This window comes from Neofelis nebulosa, chromosome X (genome assembly GCF_028018385.1).
Source record: "Neofelis nebulosa isolate mNeoNeb1 chromosome X, mNeoNeb1.pri, whole genome shotgun sequence".
Classification (NCBI taxonomy): Eukaryota; Metazoa; Chordata; class Mammalia; order Carnivora; family Felidae; genus Neofelis; species Neofelis nebulosa.
This window is the reverse complement of record NC_080800.1, coordinates 44,277,769-44,298,519: the sequence shown is the minus strand read 5'-3', so window position 1 is coordinate 44,298,519 and position 20,751 is coordinate 44,277,769. Positions and strand designations below refer to the sequence as shown.

The 20,751-nt window shown below is 43.3% G+C and overlaps 1 protein-coding gene across 2 annotated transcripts in view; it reads left to right on the top strand.

Moving 5' to 3' along the window:
- The window catches only part of SHROOM4 (shroom family member 4), a 278,831-nt gene extending 262,751 nt beyond the window's left edge, over window positions 1-16,080 (top strand). For both annotated transcript variants that reach the window (XM_058714369.1, XM_058714371.1), the window contains 5 exons: window positions 2,072-2,848; window positions 7,697-7,846; window positions 8,719-8,899; window positions 13,607-13,876; window positions 15,168-16,080. In XM_058714369.1, the coding sequence (XP_058570352.1) occupies window positions 2,072-2,848; window positions 7,697-7,846; window positions 8,719-8,899; window positions 13,607-13,876; window positions 15,168-15,437 (1,648 nt within the window). In that variant the 3' untranslated portion in view covers window positions 15,438-16,080. The remainder of the gene's footprint in view (window positions 1-2,071; window positions 2,849-7,696; window positions 7,847-8,718; window positions 8,900-13,606; window positions 13,877-15,167) is intronic.
- The last annotated feature ends 4,671 nt before the right edge of the window (window positions 16,081-20,751 follow it).

Sequence of the window (20,751 nt, the reverse complement as noted above, 5' to 3'; positions counted from 1 at the left end):
TCCTGATGGAGGAAATGCCAGGTGGAACAGTTTGCACACAAGGAGTTGTTATAATCCTAAGGAACTATAGGTGGCCAAAGGCCCAAATGAGATTATGGATGTGAATTTCTGATCCATGTGAGTGATGAGCTAGCCAGGATGGGGACTGGAGATGAGCTAAGTGAAAGAGATTTTGTTCTTTATTCTATCTGAGCTTGGCTATCATTATGTATATTATTATTTCTTAAAGAAATATTCTCGGTTTTCAACATGACTATTGAATGGGTATTCTGTCTGATGATTTAATTAAACTGCTGGAATTTCCTGTCACTAAGCAGTACTTACTTAGCATGATGCTGATTGCTCACAGGCTACAGCAGGAAGCCCAGATCTTCTGGTATAGAGGGCTTAACTCTTTATACTCTGAGTCTAAAGAGATGTCCTTTGACTTTGGTCACTCTTTATTAGACAGAAGTTTGCCTTTTTATGCATATTTTTGTATATATTTAAATAAACCTATACTTCTTTCTTTAAATATTTTTTCTATTGCTTATAAGAATCTCATTTTGCCTCACAAGTGATAGTCTTTTTAATTTTCTCATAGTGTTTTTTTCTTATAAACATATACTATATATACGTGTATACACATATATCTATTAAAATACTCACACACACACACACACACACACACCCTTAACTCTTGAAGCTGCAATTTATTTTGGTATATATAATAGAAGGTACAGCTCTAAATGTCACTGCTTTGCAGTTATCTCAAAACATTTTTTAATATCATTTTTTATCTCCTTGTTATGGAAGGTGAATTATAGATGATGTTTTTATAGATAGCTTGATATGTTTCTGGAGTTTTCATTCTGTTATATTAATCAGTAACACACTGTTTTAATTATAATTGCTTTATAACATGCTTAATCCCTTACCCTCATTTCTTCTGTAGCAAAATACTTTTTAATATTATATCTTACTTTATTTTGCAGGTTAATAAAAAATGCTGTTGTTAAAAATTCCTGTTGAGAATTCTGAGGAGAATTGCATTAGGAGGATCTATTTTAAACCCCAAGTAGCAAGCATTTGTAAATTTCCTGCTTGATATTTTTTGGTGCTAATATAAAAGCTTGGACAGAAAACATGCCATATTCATGATATAGCTTGCATCTGGAGAGGCATCAGGGGAATAGAAGTGGGGAGTGAAACAAAGGCTATTAGCATTTCTTTAAAAAAATCATAAAGTATAGATGGCATGGTATTAAAATGTGCTAATCCAGGGTGCCTGGGTGGCTCAGTCGGTTGAACGTCCGACTTCGGCTCAGGTCATGATCTCATGGTTTGTGGGTTCAAGCCCCTCATCAGGCTCTGTGCTGACCTCTTGCTCAAAGCCTGGAGCCTACTTCAGATTCTGTGTCTCCTTCTCTCTCTGCCCCTCCCCTGCTCACGCTTTGTCTCACTCTGTTTCTTAAAAATAAATAAATGTAAAAAAAAATTTTTTAATAAAATGTGCTAATCCTGGGCAGTAGGTGGGAACATGAATATTTATTATAGCAATCTCTGTATGTTTCTAAATATTTAAAATTTTTGTGATTAAAAACAAAGCAAACAAAAACAATATAACAGGATAACCAGATTTGTAAGCCCCAGTACACAGCACATTCAATCTGAGTGCTACAGAGTGGGTGTAGTGCATGTATCCAACTTTGGAGTTAGACTGTCCAGGTTCAAATCCCAGCTCTACCACTTACTAGCTTTACAACCCTGAGCAAGCTACTTAAACTGCCCATGCCTCAGTTTTCCTGGCTGTAAAATTAGGATGATAATAATAGCTACCTCCTAGGGTTATTGTATTAACTAAGTTAACACTGGGAAAGCACTTAAAGCAGTACCTGGCACTTAGTACACACTCAATAGGTGTTAGCTATCAATATTATGTGTTAGTATTACTATTCTTATTATTTCATCTACTATGAATATTTGCATCTGTTTTTGGCCGTTGTAAATTTTACATAAATGATTTTATCCAAAATAGGGGGCCACCTGCAACTTGCTTGTTTTACACAATCCTCATCTTGCTGTTTTGCAGAGAAATGGCTCGTTCCAAGGCTAGCTTTTCGTGGGCAACTCCGTTCGATCCTTGCCTTGAGAACCCAGCACTGGGCTTGTCAAGCTACCGAGCAGTCTCTTCTCTTGACCTCCTTGCAGACTTCAAGCACTCTTCAAAAAAAACAGAGGAAACTTCTGTTTATGAGGAGGGGAGCTCCATGGCCTCCATGCCCCACCCACTGCGCAACCGTGCCTTCTCCGAAAGCCATATAAGCTTGGAGCCCCAGAGCTCCCTGGCCTGGCGGCAGCATAGGAGAGAGCTCTTTACCAAGGTTGAGACCCAACCGGATCCTCTGGGAGCCAGGAAGAAGGCCTTTCCTCCTCCTCGCCCTCCTCCTCCCAACTGGGAGAAGTACAGGCTTTTCCGTGCAGCCCAGCAGCAGCAGAAGCAGCAGCAACAGCAGCAGAAGGAGGAGGAGGAAGAGGAGGAAGGGGCAGAGGAGGAAGAGGAGGGGGAGGAGGAGGAGGAGCTGCCACCCCAGTATTTCAGTTCAGAAACCACTGGTACCAGTGCCCTCAATCCTGAAGAGGTCCTGGAGCAGCCACAACCCCCGGGCTTTGGCCACCTGGAGGATTCAAGGCAGGGATCAGAAAGCCTCTCAGCAGAGCAAGAGTCCTTTGGTCTCCATTCCAGCAATTTCCTGCCTCCAATAAGGGGACACTTGAGCTCTCAACCTGAGAAGGCTCAGCCCCCTTGCTATTATGGTATTGGTGGCCTTTGGAGAACATCAGAGAAGGAGACCACTGATTCCCCCAAGTAAGTGCTTATGAAAGAAAGGTCCCCAAAGAGGCTGCAGCATGAGTTTGCAATATCACCTCCCGGCTGTGTGACCTTTGATCAATGAATTAAACTGTTCCCAGCTTCATTTTTCTCACCAGGAAAATGGGCATGATTATACCTATTCTACACAGTTGTAAATATGAAGATAATTTGTATAAAGCCTAGAGCCCCACGTGTAGCTCATAGTAGGTACTCAGTAAATAGTAGCTGCTGGTGTTCTTAAATATCACTATCAAAATACACTATTATTCCTCAGTTTGTCTTTAAGGTATGCATCAGTTTCAGGCTTGTGAGCCAGAAGGCATTACTTTTTTTTTTTTTTAGTTTATTTATTTTTGAGAGAGAAAGCAAGGGAGGGGCAGAGAGAGAAGGAGAGAGAGGATCCCAAGCAGCCTCTGCACTGTCAGCGCAGAGCTCAATGTGGGGCTCGAACTAACAAACCGAGAGATCATTACCTGAACCGAAATCAAAAGTCAGATGTTCAACCAACTGAGCCACCCAGGCACCCCTGAGCCAGAAGGCATAAACCCTTGTTCCCTTATGGCATTTCCCAAAAGCCTGGCTCAGGCCCTTTTCTGCCTTTTCTTTTGCTTGCTCTCTAGAATAAGAGGCCAGCTCACAACCTGACCTACCTCCATTCTAGGCCCTGCCTGGGCTTCTAAGCTCTTCCCTCACCCCCAGCAGCAAAGGTATACCTGGAGTTGGGCCCTTTGTGCCCTGCTTATTCCTTACAATAGGTAAGGGCACTCTTTTCCTCTTCCACATTCTCTATTCCCCCCACCCTTGTCCCCCCGCCTCTTTGCATTTGCCTCAGTGGGCAATAGGTGGTAGTTGATTGGGTGAGCTGCCTGGGCAGGGAGACCAAAGCAGGAGTGTAGTCTAGCCCCAGGACTGCTCGTGTCAGCTTCCCTGTGCCAGCGCTCATCTGCATGCCCTGTAGCACCTGGTTGTCCGCTTGGTTCCGAAGCAGAGGAGCTTGGGCCTCAGTTCTGCCAGTCATCCTGCTGAGAGCTCAAGCAATGCTCTGATGGGGGTGGGGGGTGGGGGGGCCTGGTATCTATCCCAGAAGTGCTTTCTTTAAATCCCTTTATAGAAAGAACTTGCCTGAGATTTGTTGCTATTAGAAGTACCTTGTTGGGGGGCGCCTGGGTGGCTCAGTCGGTTGAGCGTCCAACTTAGGCTCAGGTCATGATCTCACGGTTCGTGAGTTCGAGTCCGCGTCGGGCTCTGTGCTGGCAGCTCAGAGCCTGGAGCCTGCTTCAAATTCTATGTCTCCCCCTCTCTCTGCTCCTCCCTGGCTCATGCTCTGTCTCTCTCTCCTTCAAAAATAAATAAAAACATTAAAAAAAAAAAAAAAAGAAGTACCTTGTTGGGGCACCTGGGTGGCTCAGTCAGTTGAGCATCTGACTTCAGCTCGGGTCATGATCTTGAGGTTCGTGAGTTCAAGCCCTACATCGGGCTCTGTGCTGTCAGTGCAGAGTGCACTTCAGATCCTCTGTCCCCCTCTCTCTCTGCACCTCCCCCACTTGTACGCTCTCTCAAACATAAATAAAACATTTAGAAGAACCTTGTTATCGTGTCTTTTACTGACACACAAATCCTTTACTGAGATCTGGGCTATCTGGAGCTAAGTGAGAAGTTTTCTGGCATAAGGTGCCACCAGTAAGGCACTACAGGGCCTGGCTCCTAGATACTGTGAGAATCTGTCAGATCCCTAGCACCTGCTTCTCAAGCTATCCGTCTAGCCAGAAGCGTTCTTACTGTAATTAGAAAACATTTTGTGGAAAGTGACTGTGATTGTTACTGGTCACAGCAGGGAGAAGGGAAGGCGACCTAGCACACAGTAGGCACTTAACATTTCAGAAGAAAGAACAAAAAAATGAAGGGTCAAACATGTATTAAGCATTTGCTGTGTGCCAGACACTGGTAGTCATTTTATATGACTGCGGGCCATTAATTACTCCCATTTGACAGATGAGGAAACTAAAGCTAAGAAAGATAAGAGACTAACTCAGAATTGCACAGCAAAGATTCCAAAGTTAGATCTTTGTGACTCTAAAACCTATGCTTAATTTGCCCTTGTAGGCAGCCTTTCTCAGAGAGATCTTGTTCTTGCAATAGGCCGAGACTTTACCAGGCCCTCTTGTTCCCTGTAGGGCAGTGTGTACAAGAGGTAGTAGTTCCAGGCCCCAGACTTGCCCCTTTCAGCCTCCTAGTCCTTCCTCCTTCATGTACCTCCTTCATGTACCTTGGCCCCTTGACCAGAGAGAAAGAAACTGCTATTACTAGAGATCTTGTAACTTGTTCCAGAGATTTATTTCTTTTGATGACTTTGGGATGCGAGGAGAAACATTTGTTTGCACACAGCTTTAGCTTGTGGCTGCAAAAAATCAATTACAGATGCTTCTTTGAATGATTTAGATTTAAGGAACAGCATTATTCCCAACATAGCTAATATTTTTGGCCTGCTTACTATGTGCCAAGCATTGTTCTAAAGTAAGCACTTTTATGTGTTGATTGATTTAATCTTCACAACCAACTTATGAAATAGATATCATTGGTGTGCTGCATCTTTTAGAATGAGGAATTACAAGTGGCTAAAGGAACCTGCAGAAGACCACAGGTAGCCAGAACCCAGGCCGTCTGGTTCACTGTGCCCATTGCATCCTCATAGGATCTCTGGGCTCCTTGAGATCTTATTCCAGATTCTTGCAGAACATAGAGTTCTAACCAGAAGGAAGTGGCTTTAAGATTTTGTAAGGGAGGGGCACCTGGGTGGCTCAGTCAGTTAAGTGTCGGACTTCGGCTCAGGTCATGATCTCGAGGTCCATGAGTTCCAGCCCCACGTTGGGCTCTGTGCTGACAGCTCGAGCCTGGAGCCTGCTTCAGATTCTGTCTCCCTCTGTCTCCACCCCTCCCCCGTTTGTGCTCTCTCCTTCTCTCTCTTTCTCTCTCAAAATAATAAGCATTTTAAAAATTTAAAAAAAGATTTTGGGGTGCCTGGGTGGCTCAGTCGGTTAAGCGTCCAACTTTGGCTCAGGTCATGATGTCGCAGTCCATGAGTTCAAGCCCCATGTAGGGCTCTATGCTGACAGCTCAGAGCTGGAGACTGCTTTGGATTCTGTATCTCCCTGTCTAGGCCCCTCCCCTGCTTGTGCGCTCTCTCTCTCTTTCTCTCTCAAGAATAAATAAACATTAAATTTTTTTTTAAAAAGAAGGCTTTGTAAGGGAGAAGTGTTAGAACGAGTAGATACATATTTTGAATCTAAAATGCAAAAAAACCCAAAGACATCCTAATTTCAGCCAAGTCAAACCAGAGTGTCTCTGTAACCCACCTACTATTCAGTTAGAAAACACTATGATACATGTAGGAGCAGGTTAGTGAAATTTCCAAGTGTTGCTTAAGTCTCAAAACTGGTTCAAGTATAGGTATAGTTTGCTTCCTGAACTCCATGCATTTCCTCTCAGTGCTCTGCAGAAGGAATCTGATTTTTGCTTCAATGTTCATTATCAACTGCAGAATATGTTCTCAAAGATCTCCTGTACCCTCTGCCCTATTAGTGGAGATTATGAGGAAAGGAACACTAGGACATATAGTGCCTAATATGATACACTGTAATATGGTGCAGGGCTGTGTCTGCTGTGAACTCAGTCTATAATTAGCACACCCTTTTAAAAATATTTCCAGGTGTTTTTTTTAAATTTTTTAATGTTTATTTTTGAGAGTGAGAGCAAGATGGAGCATGAGTGGGGGAGGGGCAGAGAGAGGGAGACACACCATCTGGAACAGGCTCCAGGCTCTGAGCTGTCAGCAGAGTGAACCATGAGATCATGACCTGAGCCGAAGTCAGATGCTTAACTGACTGAGCCACCCAGGTGCATCAAAATACATATACATATATATATTTCCAGTTTTACTGAGATATAATTGGCATACAGCCACATCCTTTTTCCTCTTCATTCTGTGTTTTTAGTAACTTCTGAGTCAGAACTCTCACACATACCCTAAATATATTTTTCTTATAAGTAAGAATTCCCTAAGTTCATACATTCATATTCCCTCCAGAATGTTCTCTTGTCTGTTAATATAGATATAGTCCAGCCATAAAAGCCCTTACATGCAAAGTTTTATGTTATATCAAGTTGTCCCTTTGGCAATATAGCATTATGGCTAAAAACATAGATTCTGGAGTTAGCTTACCTAGGTCTAAATCCTGGATCTGTCATCTACTGGCTGGTGACATTGGTGAACTCACTTTCCCTCTCAGTTCTCATGTTCCTTATCTATAAAATGGTTGTCATGAGCATTACATTTTATAGATACATCTACACACACACATACACACACACACACACACACACACACACATCTTAAGACAGCTTCCAGGACATGGTAAGCACTATGTGAATATTAGCTAGTATTGCTCGTCTATTAGTGTTATTAGCTTAAAAACCCACATGTAAAATGAATACCTCAGATGAGGAATATTGGCATGCCCAAGTTTCTTTTGTGTGATGAATTAGAAGACAGCATAGCATGAATCAGTAAATAGCTGTGGAGCCTTTTAACCATTATTTTTGGCCTTTATCTAAGAGCTGCAAGTAGCTGCAAAAATGACTAATGAGTTACTCCTATTTTTCCTTTCAACTAGAGGTTAGCAAAGGGGCAGTGACACAGACAGGTGGAGGGTAGGGGTGGCTGGTAGACAACAAGAATATACTGGGGGGTTGGCCTCCTTCTCACATAAACCATGGGTGGAATTACTTGCCCTTCCATCACTGAAACCTGACATTGAAGCTTTTCTATTTCCTTCCTCACACCAGACCAGAAGCCTTGATGGCAGAAGAGTCCAAACCCAAGCCAGCATGGAGCCAGAGCTACTTCTTTCCTGAGGAGCAGTTCTCTTTCATGGGCTGGAGCTCTGAGAAGCAGCACCTCAGTCCCATGGGCTTCAGTGAATCCAAGACAACAGGGTCTGCCGTTCCACTTGTCAAGCCCCTGGGTGCCACTGGTCCCATTTTTTCCCCATTTCATTCTGCAACCATGGAGGAGACTGGGGCCACTGGGGATATGCCAGAAGTGGAGAGATCCTATCCCTTCCCAGGCCGAAGGCCTGCCTCACAGGCAGTCTCAGAAGAGCTCATGAGATATGTGGTAGGCCGTGACAAGTCCCTGGCACAGGTCTTAACCCCAGCCTCCAACATGGTGACCACTGCTGAGGACATGGGTGACCTCTTTGCTGTGGGAGATCTGCAGTGGAGGGGCCATTTCAAGCAGGAGTGGCACCATCAGGAAAGAAGAAATGATGAGAGTGTCCAGGAAAGCCACAGGGTGCTTTTGTAAGCAAGCCAACTAGATAGAGCAGAAGCAGGCAGGGATCTGGGATGGGTAGGAGGGAGGTCAGAAGTCTTGGAGGATGAAGAGGTAAGGTCTCAGCCATATCCCTATCACCGCCTCCTTCCCTGGGGATTCATACACTGGGGCCATAAACCCAGGGGCATCATGGAAGATCAGAAGCCCAGAACTTTGGGGACCTGCCAGTTTTTCTGGATCTTAGTAGGGTGATGAACAAACCAAATCATCTCTAAAGAAGTCCCCCTACCTATGAAAGTCAGCGGCATAGAAATAGCCTCCCAAGTTCTCAAAGTTGGCCTTGACTTGGCTTCTAGGTAATCTTCATGTGGCCTGTTTACATTTCAACAGTGCTTCCTGGTCCATTATTTCCTTATTTCATAGCTCCATTGGTGAAGCAGGGTCCCATTTTTACAAATGGGGAAATCAAGAAGCAGAAAGGTCAAGAGCCTCTCAGCAGAAGTGCTCAAATGGTCATTCTTTGTTTCCACAGACAAGAGTTTCAGCACTTCTTACCTCCTCCAGGGACCCCAGGGATCCCCACCTCTTACTCAGCTTATTACAATATTTCGGTGGCCAAGGCAGAGCTGTTGAATAAGTTGAAAGACCAACCTGAGATGGCAGAGACTGGCCTGGGAGAGGAAGAAGTTGACCATGAACTGGCTCAAAAAAAGGTGACATTTTTTTGATATGACTTAGATTTTCAGCATTTAGTTTAAGTATCTGGAAGTTGACCTGTCCTCTACACTTCTCCAGAACAATTTGGTATATTCCCATATTTTCAGTATGGAAATAAAATAGCTTCTCTGTGTTTCGCAGAAATGTTTCTCCAGTCTCCTTTTGACCCAGCAAATACTAGTAATAATAGTAGTAGAAATCATAATCATCATCACTGTGTCTCTTGAATCTTTAAAATAATTCGACAACGATCCCCTTTTTACTGGTTGAGAGGATTAGGTTGCCCAGGGTCACAGACTAAGTGGCAGATCTAGGACTTGAAGTCAAGACTGTCTCACTTTCTACTGTATCATGACATCCCCCTCTGAAATAAGCCAGCCTTGCAAGTAACTCACCTCCCGTGGCACATCAGAGTTTTTGCCAATGAGTTCTAACCAATCCAGCCACTGACTGTATTCTCTGTAACTTTCTGGAAGATGGAATAGATTGACTAAGCAAGAGAAGGAGAAATTATGGCCTGGTAAACTTTAGTATTTATTTGCAAGAATAATCAATAATTTCTTAAAAGCACTAGAATGATCAACAGAAATTATGTTGTTCTGAAGCCTACCCATTCTTCCTCTAAGCATCACTAGGCTGGTTTTCTTTTTTTCTTCTTTTTTTTCAAATTATGAAGTTTATTGTCAAATTTGTTTCCATACAATACCCAGTGCTCATCCCAAAAGGTGCCCTCCTCAATACCCATCACCCACTCCCCCTCCCTCTCACCCCCCATCAACCCTCAGTTTGTTCTCAGTTTTTAAGAGTCTCTTATGCTTTGGCTCTCTTCCACTCTAACCTCTTTTTTTTTCCCTTCCCCTCCCCCATGGGTTTCTGTTAAGTTTCTCAGGATCCACATAAGAGTGAAACTATATGGTATCTGTCTTTCTCTGTATGGTTTATTTCACATGGATGGAACTGGAGAATGTTATGCTAGGCTGGTTTTCTAATCAAATTCCTGGAATCACTTTGCCCTCCCTGTACTTACCCATTTTATTTCATAAGCAAATAGGATTTCCATGGCAACCCCAAAGGCCCAATTTACCACTTTGTGGACAACTGAACTCAACATAAATTGCTCCTCTGCCCATAATTTTCATTCAGGATATGACCTGTAGGAAAACTGAAGGCCATTTGCAAGAGACACCCCCACCACTTTCAAAGCAAAATGTCAGGGAAGTAATTGAAATCATGGTGGTATCAAAGTTTTATTGATCCAGATGCCTACCTCCTTGGATCACGTGTTCCCTGAGCATGGCAAGGCTGCTCCCGGCTTACTCAGGACCTTTCTTTAGGAGCAAACCTAATAAGAGTCTGACCAGGAAAAGAGAAAAATGATCAGAAATGGCAAAGGACAGAACAGCAGATACTGATTTGAAGTGATTATCAGGGTGGGGCGGGGGGGGGCGAGGGGGAGGGGCAGCTAGGACAGTTTTTGTCTCTGAGGACAGGTGAAGAAGGTCACCTATTCGCAATATCCTAGAAAAGCAACTCAACTCAAACAGGGTCTGTGATGACTCCTCAGATCTATCCAGTACACTTTCTCCAGGGTTGAAGTTCAGGTTGCAAAGCCCAGGTGCCAAGAAACAAAGGGCTCTCTTTTCTTGCATCTTTCTAAATCTTGGGAACTGAAGAGCTGGGATGGGTAGGTGATTTTCCAAGTTGACCATTTGGTCCCCACCCCTCCCTTGACCCTGGCACTGACTTTTGTTTGGGAGAGCAGAGGGTAGGTATATAACTGGGAGTCTTTGGTATCTAATTGTGTTGCTTTGTTTCTATCATTGATTCCTGATTCCTAGTAGGTTTTAGAATTTCCCCTAAATGTAAACCTATGACACTTTAGATTTAAGATCATGGTGATCTCCTGACCTTTGGCCAGTTCTGAAATATGATAATAGGCCCTGGACCCAGATCAGGCTCTCTTGGTCTTGGTCACCTTGGACATGTCTAAATAACCTACTAGAAAGGAGCACATGCTAGAAAACTACAAACGTATGTATGGTCCCAGAGTACCTGGGCAGGAATAATAATAAAACAAGCACTGAAGCAGACTTCAGTATATACATACAAGATACAGAATACTATTGTAAGCATGTAACCTGTATTAGAACAATACTATGAGGTAGGTGCTATTGTCCTATTTTTTTAGATGGAGAAATTGAGGGGCACCTGTGTGACTCAGTCTGTTGAGCCTGACTCCAACTCAGGTCATGATCTTGTGGTTTGTGAGTTCGAGCCCCGCATCGGGCTCTGCGCTGACAGCTCAGAGCTTGGAGCCTGTTTCAGATTCTGTGTCTCCCTCTCTCTCAGCCCTTCCCCTGCTCATGCTCTCTCTCTCTCTCTCCTTCTATCACTCTCTTTCTCACTCCCTCTCTCTCTCTCTGTCTCTAAAAAATGAATAAACATTAAAAAAATTAGATGGGGAAATTGAGTCACAGAAAGGTTGAGTAATTTGCTCAAGGTCACACCAGTGCTTTGTGGCAGAACTAGGGTTCAAGCCCAAGTAGTTCTTGCACTAGAGTTCATGCTCTTAACCATGATGCGATGCTTGATCTGCTGGGGCAGGTCAATTCTCGTTAGGACTTTGCAGTAGACAATCATCTATTATCTCAGAGTGCCTGGTAATAATAATAATAACAATAGCAGCAGCAGCAGCAGCAGCATCCACTCTACCACACTACGTTCCTGGGAGTGGAGTTCCAGAACTGGTTATACCTACAGGGAAGACAAATCAGAAGACACAGGCAGTGCTTCCCTTAAGAAACTTACCATCAATAGGAGAGGGATCAAACGTACCCACATGAAACAGGGAATGAGCCACTTCAAATTACACTATAGGTCCTATTTCTGAAAGGCAGGAGAGTTCAGAAAAGAAACACATCATTAAGGGAAGCAGAAGCTTCCATGAGGGAGGGTGGGAGCAAAGCTGGGCTCTGAAGAAAGAATGGGAATAGCCAAAGTGAAGGAAGAGATTGAGAGCAGGTAGAACTGCATAGTGCAAATCAGGAACACCAGGGTGAGTGTGGTGAACACAGAGGAGAACGAGAAGCTAATCATGAAAGTTTTGGAGCCCTGAGATTGGAATGGTAGGGCAGGGCCAGACTGCATAATAACAATAGCAGCCAGCCTTGATTAAACACTTAGTCCATGTTAAGTCCTTTGCATGCATCATGTCGTTCAGTCCTTATTACAGTTCAGCGAAGTGGGTATTACAATTTGTACCCACTCTGCAGATAAAGAAAGTAAAACACCATGAGACATTCACACATGTCACACAGCCAGGAAGTTGGCAGAGCTAGTAGTCCAAGCTAGTCATTGGGACTTCAGAACTCACAGTCTTAACCAAAAGGCCTCAGAGGCCAAATGGAGGGAGGGAAGGAAGATCCGGCACAGTGTCATACACACCAGAGGTACTTCAGTGGATTGAAGGGGAATGAATGAAGCCATAGGCAAATATTTGACAATACTTTTCCAACCTATGCTCTCACAAGCATTCCAATTCCTGTTTATTAAATAGTCTCTTTTCCAAAGAAGACATCCAGGTGGCTAACAGACACATGAAAAGATGCTCAACATCACTCATCATCAGGGAAATATAAATCAAAACTCCAATGAGATACCACCTCACACCTGTCAGAATGGCTAACATTAACAACTCAGGCAACAACAGGTGTTGGTGAGGATGCAGAGAAAGAGGATCCTTTTCACACTGTTGGTAGGAATGAAAACTGGTGCAGCCATTCTGGAAAACAATGTGGAGGTTCCTCAAAAAGTTAAAAATAGAACTACCCTATGACCCAGCAATTGCACTACTAGGTATTGATCCAAAGAATACAAAAATGCTGATTCAAAGGGGCACACGCACCCCAATGTTTATAGCAGTGCTATCAACAATAGTCAAATTATGGAGAGAACCCAAACAAATGTCCATTGACTGGCTAATGGATAAAGAAGATGTGGTGTGTGTGTGTGTGTGTGTGTGTGTGCACGCGCACACACACACGTGTGTGTGTGTGTGTACAGTGTTCAAAAAGGATGAAATCTTGCCATTTGCAACAATGTGGATGGAACTATAGTGTATTATTTTAAGTGAAATAAATCAGAGAAAGATAAATATATGATTTCACTCATATGTGGAATTTAAGAAACACAACAGATGAACATAGGGGAAGGGAAGGAAAAACAAGATAAAAAGAAAGGGAGGCAAACCATAAGATACTCTTAACTACAGAGAACAAACTGAAGGTTGCTGGTGGGGATGTTGAGTAGAGGGATATATACATACATATATGCTGGTTCAAATTTATTTTGAAAATACAGATTTCAGTAAGTATAAATTAAACAAGACTAAGCTATTAAAAAATAGTCTCAGCAAGTGTTTATTAAGTTACATCTGGCAAATGAGAATTAGCCCATGGGTATCACTTATCTAATGCCAAGAAGTTTGGTGGTGACTGACTCTTGCAAGATATGAAGAGATGAGAGGGAGGGTGGCTATTCAAAAAACTTGAATTGCTCATGACTTGTTTGGGTTTCCTTTGTTTCTGGTAATGGGTAGAGCCTGCCATCTGTTCCATGGATCCCAAAACAGAGGTTACAAGCACAGATCAGTTTCTGTCAGTCCCCATTCTCATCCTTTGCCTTCTCCTGTTTATTTCTCCTAGATACAGCTTATTGAAAGCATTGGCAGAAAACTGTCGGTCCTGCGGGAGGCCCAGCGAGGACTGCTAGAAGACATCAGTGCCAATTCTGCCCTTGGGGAGGAGGTGGAGGCCAACCTGAAAGCTGTCTGTAAATCCAATGAGTTTGAAAAATACCGCTTGTTTATCGGGGACCTGGACAAAGTGGTCAACCTGTTGCTGTCACTCTCTGGACGACTAGCCCGGGTGGAGAATGCTCTCAACAGCATTGATTCAGAAGCTAACCAGGAGAAGGTAGAGTTGGGGTCTCTGGGGTATAGATGGAGGTAAATGCCATTGGTTTCTTCTCAGGGCCCCCTCTTTCAAGTTTGGCTTGTCTTGGAGACAGTAAAGCATAATGTTAAGAGTGTGGGCACTGGCTTTTAAGTGCCTTGCAATTCTGGCTCTACCAATAATTAGCTATGTGACTATGGGCAGCTTACTTAACTGTACTCTACCTCAGTCTCTTCAAAAATGGGGTGAACACACTACCTAACTCATAGGATTGTGAGAATTAAATTAGTCCACCGTAATTACTTAAAACAGGTCCTGGAATAGGGTAAACACTGAATCAGTTCTAGCTGCCAGTAGTAGTAGTAGTAGCAGTAGTAGTAGTGATGGTGGTATTGATAGTGATAGTGGTAGTAATAGTAGTAATGGCGGTGGTGGTATTGATGGCAATAGTGGTAATAATAGTATTAGTGGTATTTGTACCGATGGTGGTAGTAATAGTAGTAGTAGCAATAGTGGTGTGGGTATTGGCAGTGATAGTGGTAATAATAGCAGTAGTGGTGGTGGTAGTGGCATTGGTAGTGATAGCAGTAATAGTAGTAGTGGTATTGGTACTGATGGTGGTAGTAATAGTAGTAGAATAGTGGTGGGGGTATTGGTGGTAATAATGGTGGTAGTAGTAGTACTAGTACTAGTACTAGTAGTGGTAGTAGCAGCAGCAGCAATGTTACCTCACTTTCTCTCTGAGTTAGAGGAAGAGGTCTCACCAAGTAGTTGAAATTGGGAGTCTGTCATTTTCATGGGTTGGGCCACACTGTGTACATTCCAGAACCAAACCTACATCACCTTTCCATATACAAGTGGTTTGGGATACAAATTTGAATCCACAATAAGAAGCACTCAGGCATGTGCATACACACACAGACACATACACTCACACATGTACACCCACACAGAGACACATACCATCTTGAAAGCACTGTCATAGTGATACCTATTCTCCAGGTGGAAGGGGTCTGAGCTGGCTTTGTCAGAGCCTTCCCCCACCCTAACCCCAGGGGTGGTCCATGGATTAAAGACAGTTTAGAGATGGAAAGAGGTGAATGCATATAGCCCCGCCCAGTATCACTGTTGTGTTTATCCTCCCCCTGCCATAGCACAGAAGGGCTTTTGCCTGAAGGTGGACTTCAGGGCAGGAAATATAGGACTGATCAGTTAGTAGAGTGGGGAGCTGCTGTGCTCCACTGTGGAGCAGTGGGTTAGTGAGATGACTAGTAACTGGGATGGCTCTTAATTGGTCTATCTGATTCCCCAGTTGGTGCTGATAGAGAAGAAGCAGCAGCTGACAGGGCAGTTGGCAGATGCCAAGGAGCTGAAGGAGCATGTGGACCGCCGGGAGAAGTTGGTGTTTGGCATGGTCTCCCGCTACCTGCCTCAGGACCAGCTCCAAGATTACCAGCACTTTGTGAAGATGAAATCTGCTCTCATCATCGAACAGCGAGAGCTGGAAGAGAAAATCAAGCTTGGGGAAGAACAGCTCAAATGTCTCAGGGAGAGCCTACTCCTGGGGCCCAGCAATTTCTAATTCCACCAGCAGACTGTCACACCATCCCTGCCCAGCCACAACGGGAAGTGCTTTCAGTCTTCATTAGCAGTTTGTTAGCAAGTAGATAGCAGTTTAGTTAGCAGTTTGTTCCATATCCTCTACCTTGGACATCTCTCACTACCCCTTACCTAGCATTGCTCCCAACCAGCTAGGAGTTCCTGCTGAGGCCCCCAAGCCTCTACTCTAGGGAATAGATGCAAGAGCTAGGAGCTGCCTGCAGCAAAGGGTGATCATACAACCACACTCCCCTTCCCACGGTTTGCACAGGCAAGTGCTCACCACACACAGAACCAACAAAGTGCCTTCATTCTTCTTGGTCCAAGGACTGCAAAGACACCATGCACTCACCACCCACCCATGCCCCAATCAGCCTCTCAAGGCTCAGAGAGAAGCTGCCTGTGCAGCTCCATTCTGCCCAAGGCTCAAAGCCCAGCCATTTCCCACAGAGATCTGGCTGTCTTGAGAGCATCACTTCCCACCAGTTTAAGGGCCTCACCTAAGCTTTACAGTGGGAAGCACAGAAGGAGAAATTACACTAAACAGAATGTGAACAAAGATCGGGAATCCCTAGGTGCCCTGCCGAAGCTAGGTTTAAACAAATGGGATCCACCCCCACTGGCCCCAGCATGCCTACTCCAACTAGTGTGGCCTTCCTCCTGTCCTCATACTTCTGGCTTACCACTTCCTGTTCCATCTTGCCTTTTCATTGCCAGTGGTCACCGGTGCCTACCCTAAGGGCTTCACACTATGGACCATTAATAGCTCTACTAAAGCTGACTTCTGGATACCCATTTCATTATTGGGGTGAAGGGTTCTTTGTTGCATTTTAAATGGCCTTTTGATTTTATTTATTTTTATTTTTTGATTTATTTTTTCCTTTTGTAACTAATAAGGTGAGAAGAGGGGAGGTGGAAAGGGAAAAGGAATCCTAGAAGGAAAGCGTGTTCTGCAGATCAGCCTGGATTCACCATGGCTAGATGAGGGAATGCCAAGGCCTTGAATTCTTCCCACCAAACACTACAAGTGTCCAAGAAAGGAGTTCTCACCTTAAACTTAATTTACTATGGCCTGGCCCTATACTGAAGTCAGCAATGACCATAAGCTTAGCATTCCCCAATGGATTTCAGTTTTTTACTTATTTTTTCTCGAAACCAAAGATATCCGAAACTGACAAAAGTTCATCACCCATTTTTCTACTATCTCCCATCTAAGGAAATGGGTAGAAGTGAGCTCAGGAGGAGATCCTCTATCTCACAATTGATTTCTCAGCCTGTGGCCTGACTCAGGGAACTGAAAGTCATGGTAGCTGGAAGCTCCAGCCAGGGCCAGCCCCCCAGAGCAAATTATGATCCAGCCAGGATCTTAGGCACACAAACAACTAATGCTGCTGTTGCCAATTCCCTGACACCACTAGCCAGTTTCTGTCCTGGAAAATCCCTCAGGTGGGTGATGGCAGGAAGGGAATTGCGGCCAAACTCTGGCCTGTCATCCAGCTCAATTCCCCATTCCGTGCTCACTGGCACCCACGGTTCATACTGCGCAGCTCTGCCCAACAAACCTGGGCATCTCTTCTAGTTACTGCTGAGTTCCTCAGGATCCTTGGAGGTTAACTGTAGCAGCAGGGATGCCTCATTCAACCAAAGGATTTGCCAAAGAACTTTGCTGCTGCTACAAATAGTGGTCTCTAGCTTCCGTTTCCTTTTCATTGTATTTGGAAACAATGGAAGAATCTTGGCCAGCAGGGTGTCCTGAGGGGGGCCCTGGGTATGCTCTTAGTACACTGCTGCTCTCAGAACCACTGTTAAAATGTCAACCTGCCATTGTCCCCTCAAGTGGGGAAGTCTACCCTATTCAGGAAGGCCGATGGCTCGTAAAAGGCTAGGCTTACCCAAGCCACATTTGAGGAAGGTGGGGGAGTGCTATGAATAGAAGCTATGGTTGCCATCTTTTTTTTTTTTCTTAAGCAGACTCTAGGATAAACAATAAGTTGAGACATCCTATATTGGGGGGTGAGGCCAACGTAGTCCATCATTCTAAGATTTTCTGGGGCCAGAATAGCTTTTTGGGAACACAGGCCGAGGTAAGAGTAGTCACTTCCCTGGGCATGATGACCGTGGTCTGGGTTTTTCTAGTCAGTGTTACATTGGTTGTACATTAAATTTCTCATACAAAAAAGTACTATTGATTGTATTATTTTTGTCCCTTATCCCACCTGAAATTAAAGTTGAAACCAGAACACAAGGATGCTCACTTTCACACAGAAGAAGGGTAGTTTCTAAAACACTTAATATAATAACCACCAACCTATACTGATCAGTGAAGCTTGGCAGACAGGTGAAGTACCAAAAGGGAACTAATGCCCTGCACTGCTGAGCAGCAGTGCCATCATGCCTCATAGTGCTTCAGAGCTGTGATGTGGTATCTCTCCCCTATTCTCATTTCCTGGGCTCAGCCCTCTTGCAAGGCCTGCCAGGGGTAAGCAGTTTGGAAGGCAGGCCAAGGGATTTCCCCAAAGACAATTACTGGTCTTAATTTTTGCCCTCTCTCTTCAGATACTCATATAGGCCCCAGTGGGTAATAGGTTGATCTAGAGAGAGGAATCAGTACAAGAGTTACTATCACTTGTCCCTTCTCGCTCCCCCACCCCCACCTAGATAATTGAGTCTCCTTGAGTCCCACCAATTGCAGACCCAGCCAGGGTATAGTGGTAAATGCTCAAGGGGAATCTGAGAGAAAGAGGCAGACACACTAAAAGCTCTAGAAAGGGAGATACTGGAAGCAGAGGAACTGAGAGGGTGAAAGACGAAAAGTTTTTTTCAAGGCCAGAGTCAGGTTCTGTTTTCCATTTAACCTCGTGTCAAAAAGCTGCCCTGGGCACTAGAGCCATAACCTTTAACCCCCCATCTCCCTGAAGGTGCTGCTCTGTCAGTAGTACCAAGTCCCAGATGGAGGAAGCTGGGCACATTTACGGCCACTCCCTCCTGTCTGGAGCTTGGTGACTCCCACTGTCTTTGCCAAAGGAGTTGTCTATGCCAACAGTATTTCTTTAACAGCCTATTGTATTATTGGAAGATTAGTAGATCTTTAGAGGGGGGTGGGGCAGGGGACAGTTTCTATAAAGAACCAGTGTTTGTTGTACAACTGTTGGGGGTCATCTATGCCATGTTATTATTTTTCTGAATCTTATAGTTTCTGCAATTGTGTCCTCCACCATTCCCTTCTTGGCTGACATTGATATGTCTGCCAGATGGTCATCAAAGGTTATACTTCAATAAAAGGTGCTAAGGACAAAAAAAAAAAGAAATTATCTCACGTGTTTTGACTGAAGTGATGGAAATTCTCTAATATTCTGCTGAAAAATATTGGAAAACAATTTGGTCACATATCAATAATCCTTCATATGTAACTGTATGACCAGAGTCTTACCCACATCCCTAAACTCTTACCCTGGCCCATTGGGGATAGCATTGATGCTATACCATTCATTATCCCCAGTAAAATAATTCAGAATTCAGGAAGACTCAACAATAAGTGTAATCTCAAGTATAGACCTCAGTAGTATACAGAGTCCACTTCTGGAGTCTAGCCTAATCAGAGAGCTGAGACACCTTCTACACCTCCTCCAATCTTGAGTTCTACTATCTTCTACCTAATAGTCCAGTCTTATACCTTCCCTCTTAGCAACTGGAAAGCAAGGTTCTCACTGACCAGCTCTCTCTATATAACCTCATTTAGACCCAAATGCACTCCAGGAACCAACTCTGACACTTAAAAGCATACATTTTCCCTCAGTCTACACATTGTTTAAATTCCAACTGATCTCCTATTTTAGGTATTCAGTGTGGTAGAGTGGAAAGAGCCCAGCTTTGGCATTAAAATGAAATGTGTTCAAATCCTGGTTTTGCCACTTATTATATGAACCTGGGTTATTTTTTCAACTTTTGAGTTCATTTTTTATCTGTAAAATGGGAATAATAATATGTACCTTGCATAGTTGTGGCTTGAAAATAATAAATGAAAGTTACCAGCTGTCTACTGAGAAATGGTTAGAAAGGCAGAATCCCAGCTCCACCCCATGCCCACTAATAGTCTGCATTTTAACTAGATTCCCAGAGGATTTATATGTATATTAAAGGCTGAGAAGCACTAACCTATCATAAACTTAGTACATGGTAACCTTATATTCTAGTCCTGATTTATTCAATTCATTCTTTTCTACTCCCAGGCATATTCTTGATCTTCTCATGCTGCTCCTAACTACCTGCCTAAATGAGTTCAGCAACATTGAGGATACAGGTTTGATACATAAAACCACTTGTGTCTCTACACACTAGTAATCAACAATTTGGAAACAAAATTAAGAAAACAATTCCATTTAAAAAATTATAAAAAAAAAATAGGGACACCTAGGTGGCTCAGTCCATTGAGCATCCAAGTCTTGATTTTGGCTCAGGTCATTATCTCATGGTTCTGAGATGGAGCCTCATGCTGACAGCACAGAACCTGCTTGGGATGCTCTCTTCCTCTGTCTGCCTCTCCCCCACTCATGCACTCAAGCACATGTGCACTCTTTCTCTCTCAGAATAAACTTTTTTTTAATTATAAAAAATAAAACAATTCCACTTACAATAGCATCAATAAGAACAAAACAGGAATACATTTAATGAAAGAAATGTAAGAATTTTATACTGAAAACTACAAAAATATTGTTGAAAAAAATTAAAATCTAAAAAAGTACTTAGACTAAAATCTATTTTAGATTACAATACTCCCCAAATTGATCTACACATTCAATCTAAAAGAATCTTAGCTGTCTTTTTTGCATAAATTGAAAAGTCAAACCTAAAATTCATATGAAATTGCAAGGGACCCAGAATAGTCAAAACAATCTTTAAAAAGAACTTGGAGAACTCACACTTCTCAATTTCAAAACTTATTACAAAGCTACAGTAATCAAGACAGTATGGTACACATACAAGGGTAGACATGTAAATAGAATATCATTGAGAGTACAGAAATAAGCCCTATATTTATGATCAGTTAATTTTTGATAACGGTTCCAAGACAATAAAAAATAGAGAAAGAATAGTTTTTCAACAAATGATGGGGGGGACAACTGGATATCCATATAGAAAAAAATGAAGTTAGACTCCTTCCTTACAACACACAAAAATCAAAAAGAGATTATAAACCTAAATGTAAGAATTACATTTACATGGGGTACCTGGGTAACTCGGTTAGGCATCCGACTTTGGCTAAGGTCATGATCTCACAGTTCATGGGTTCAAGCCCT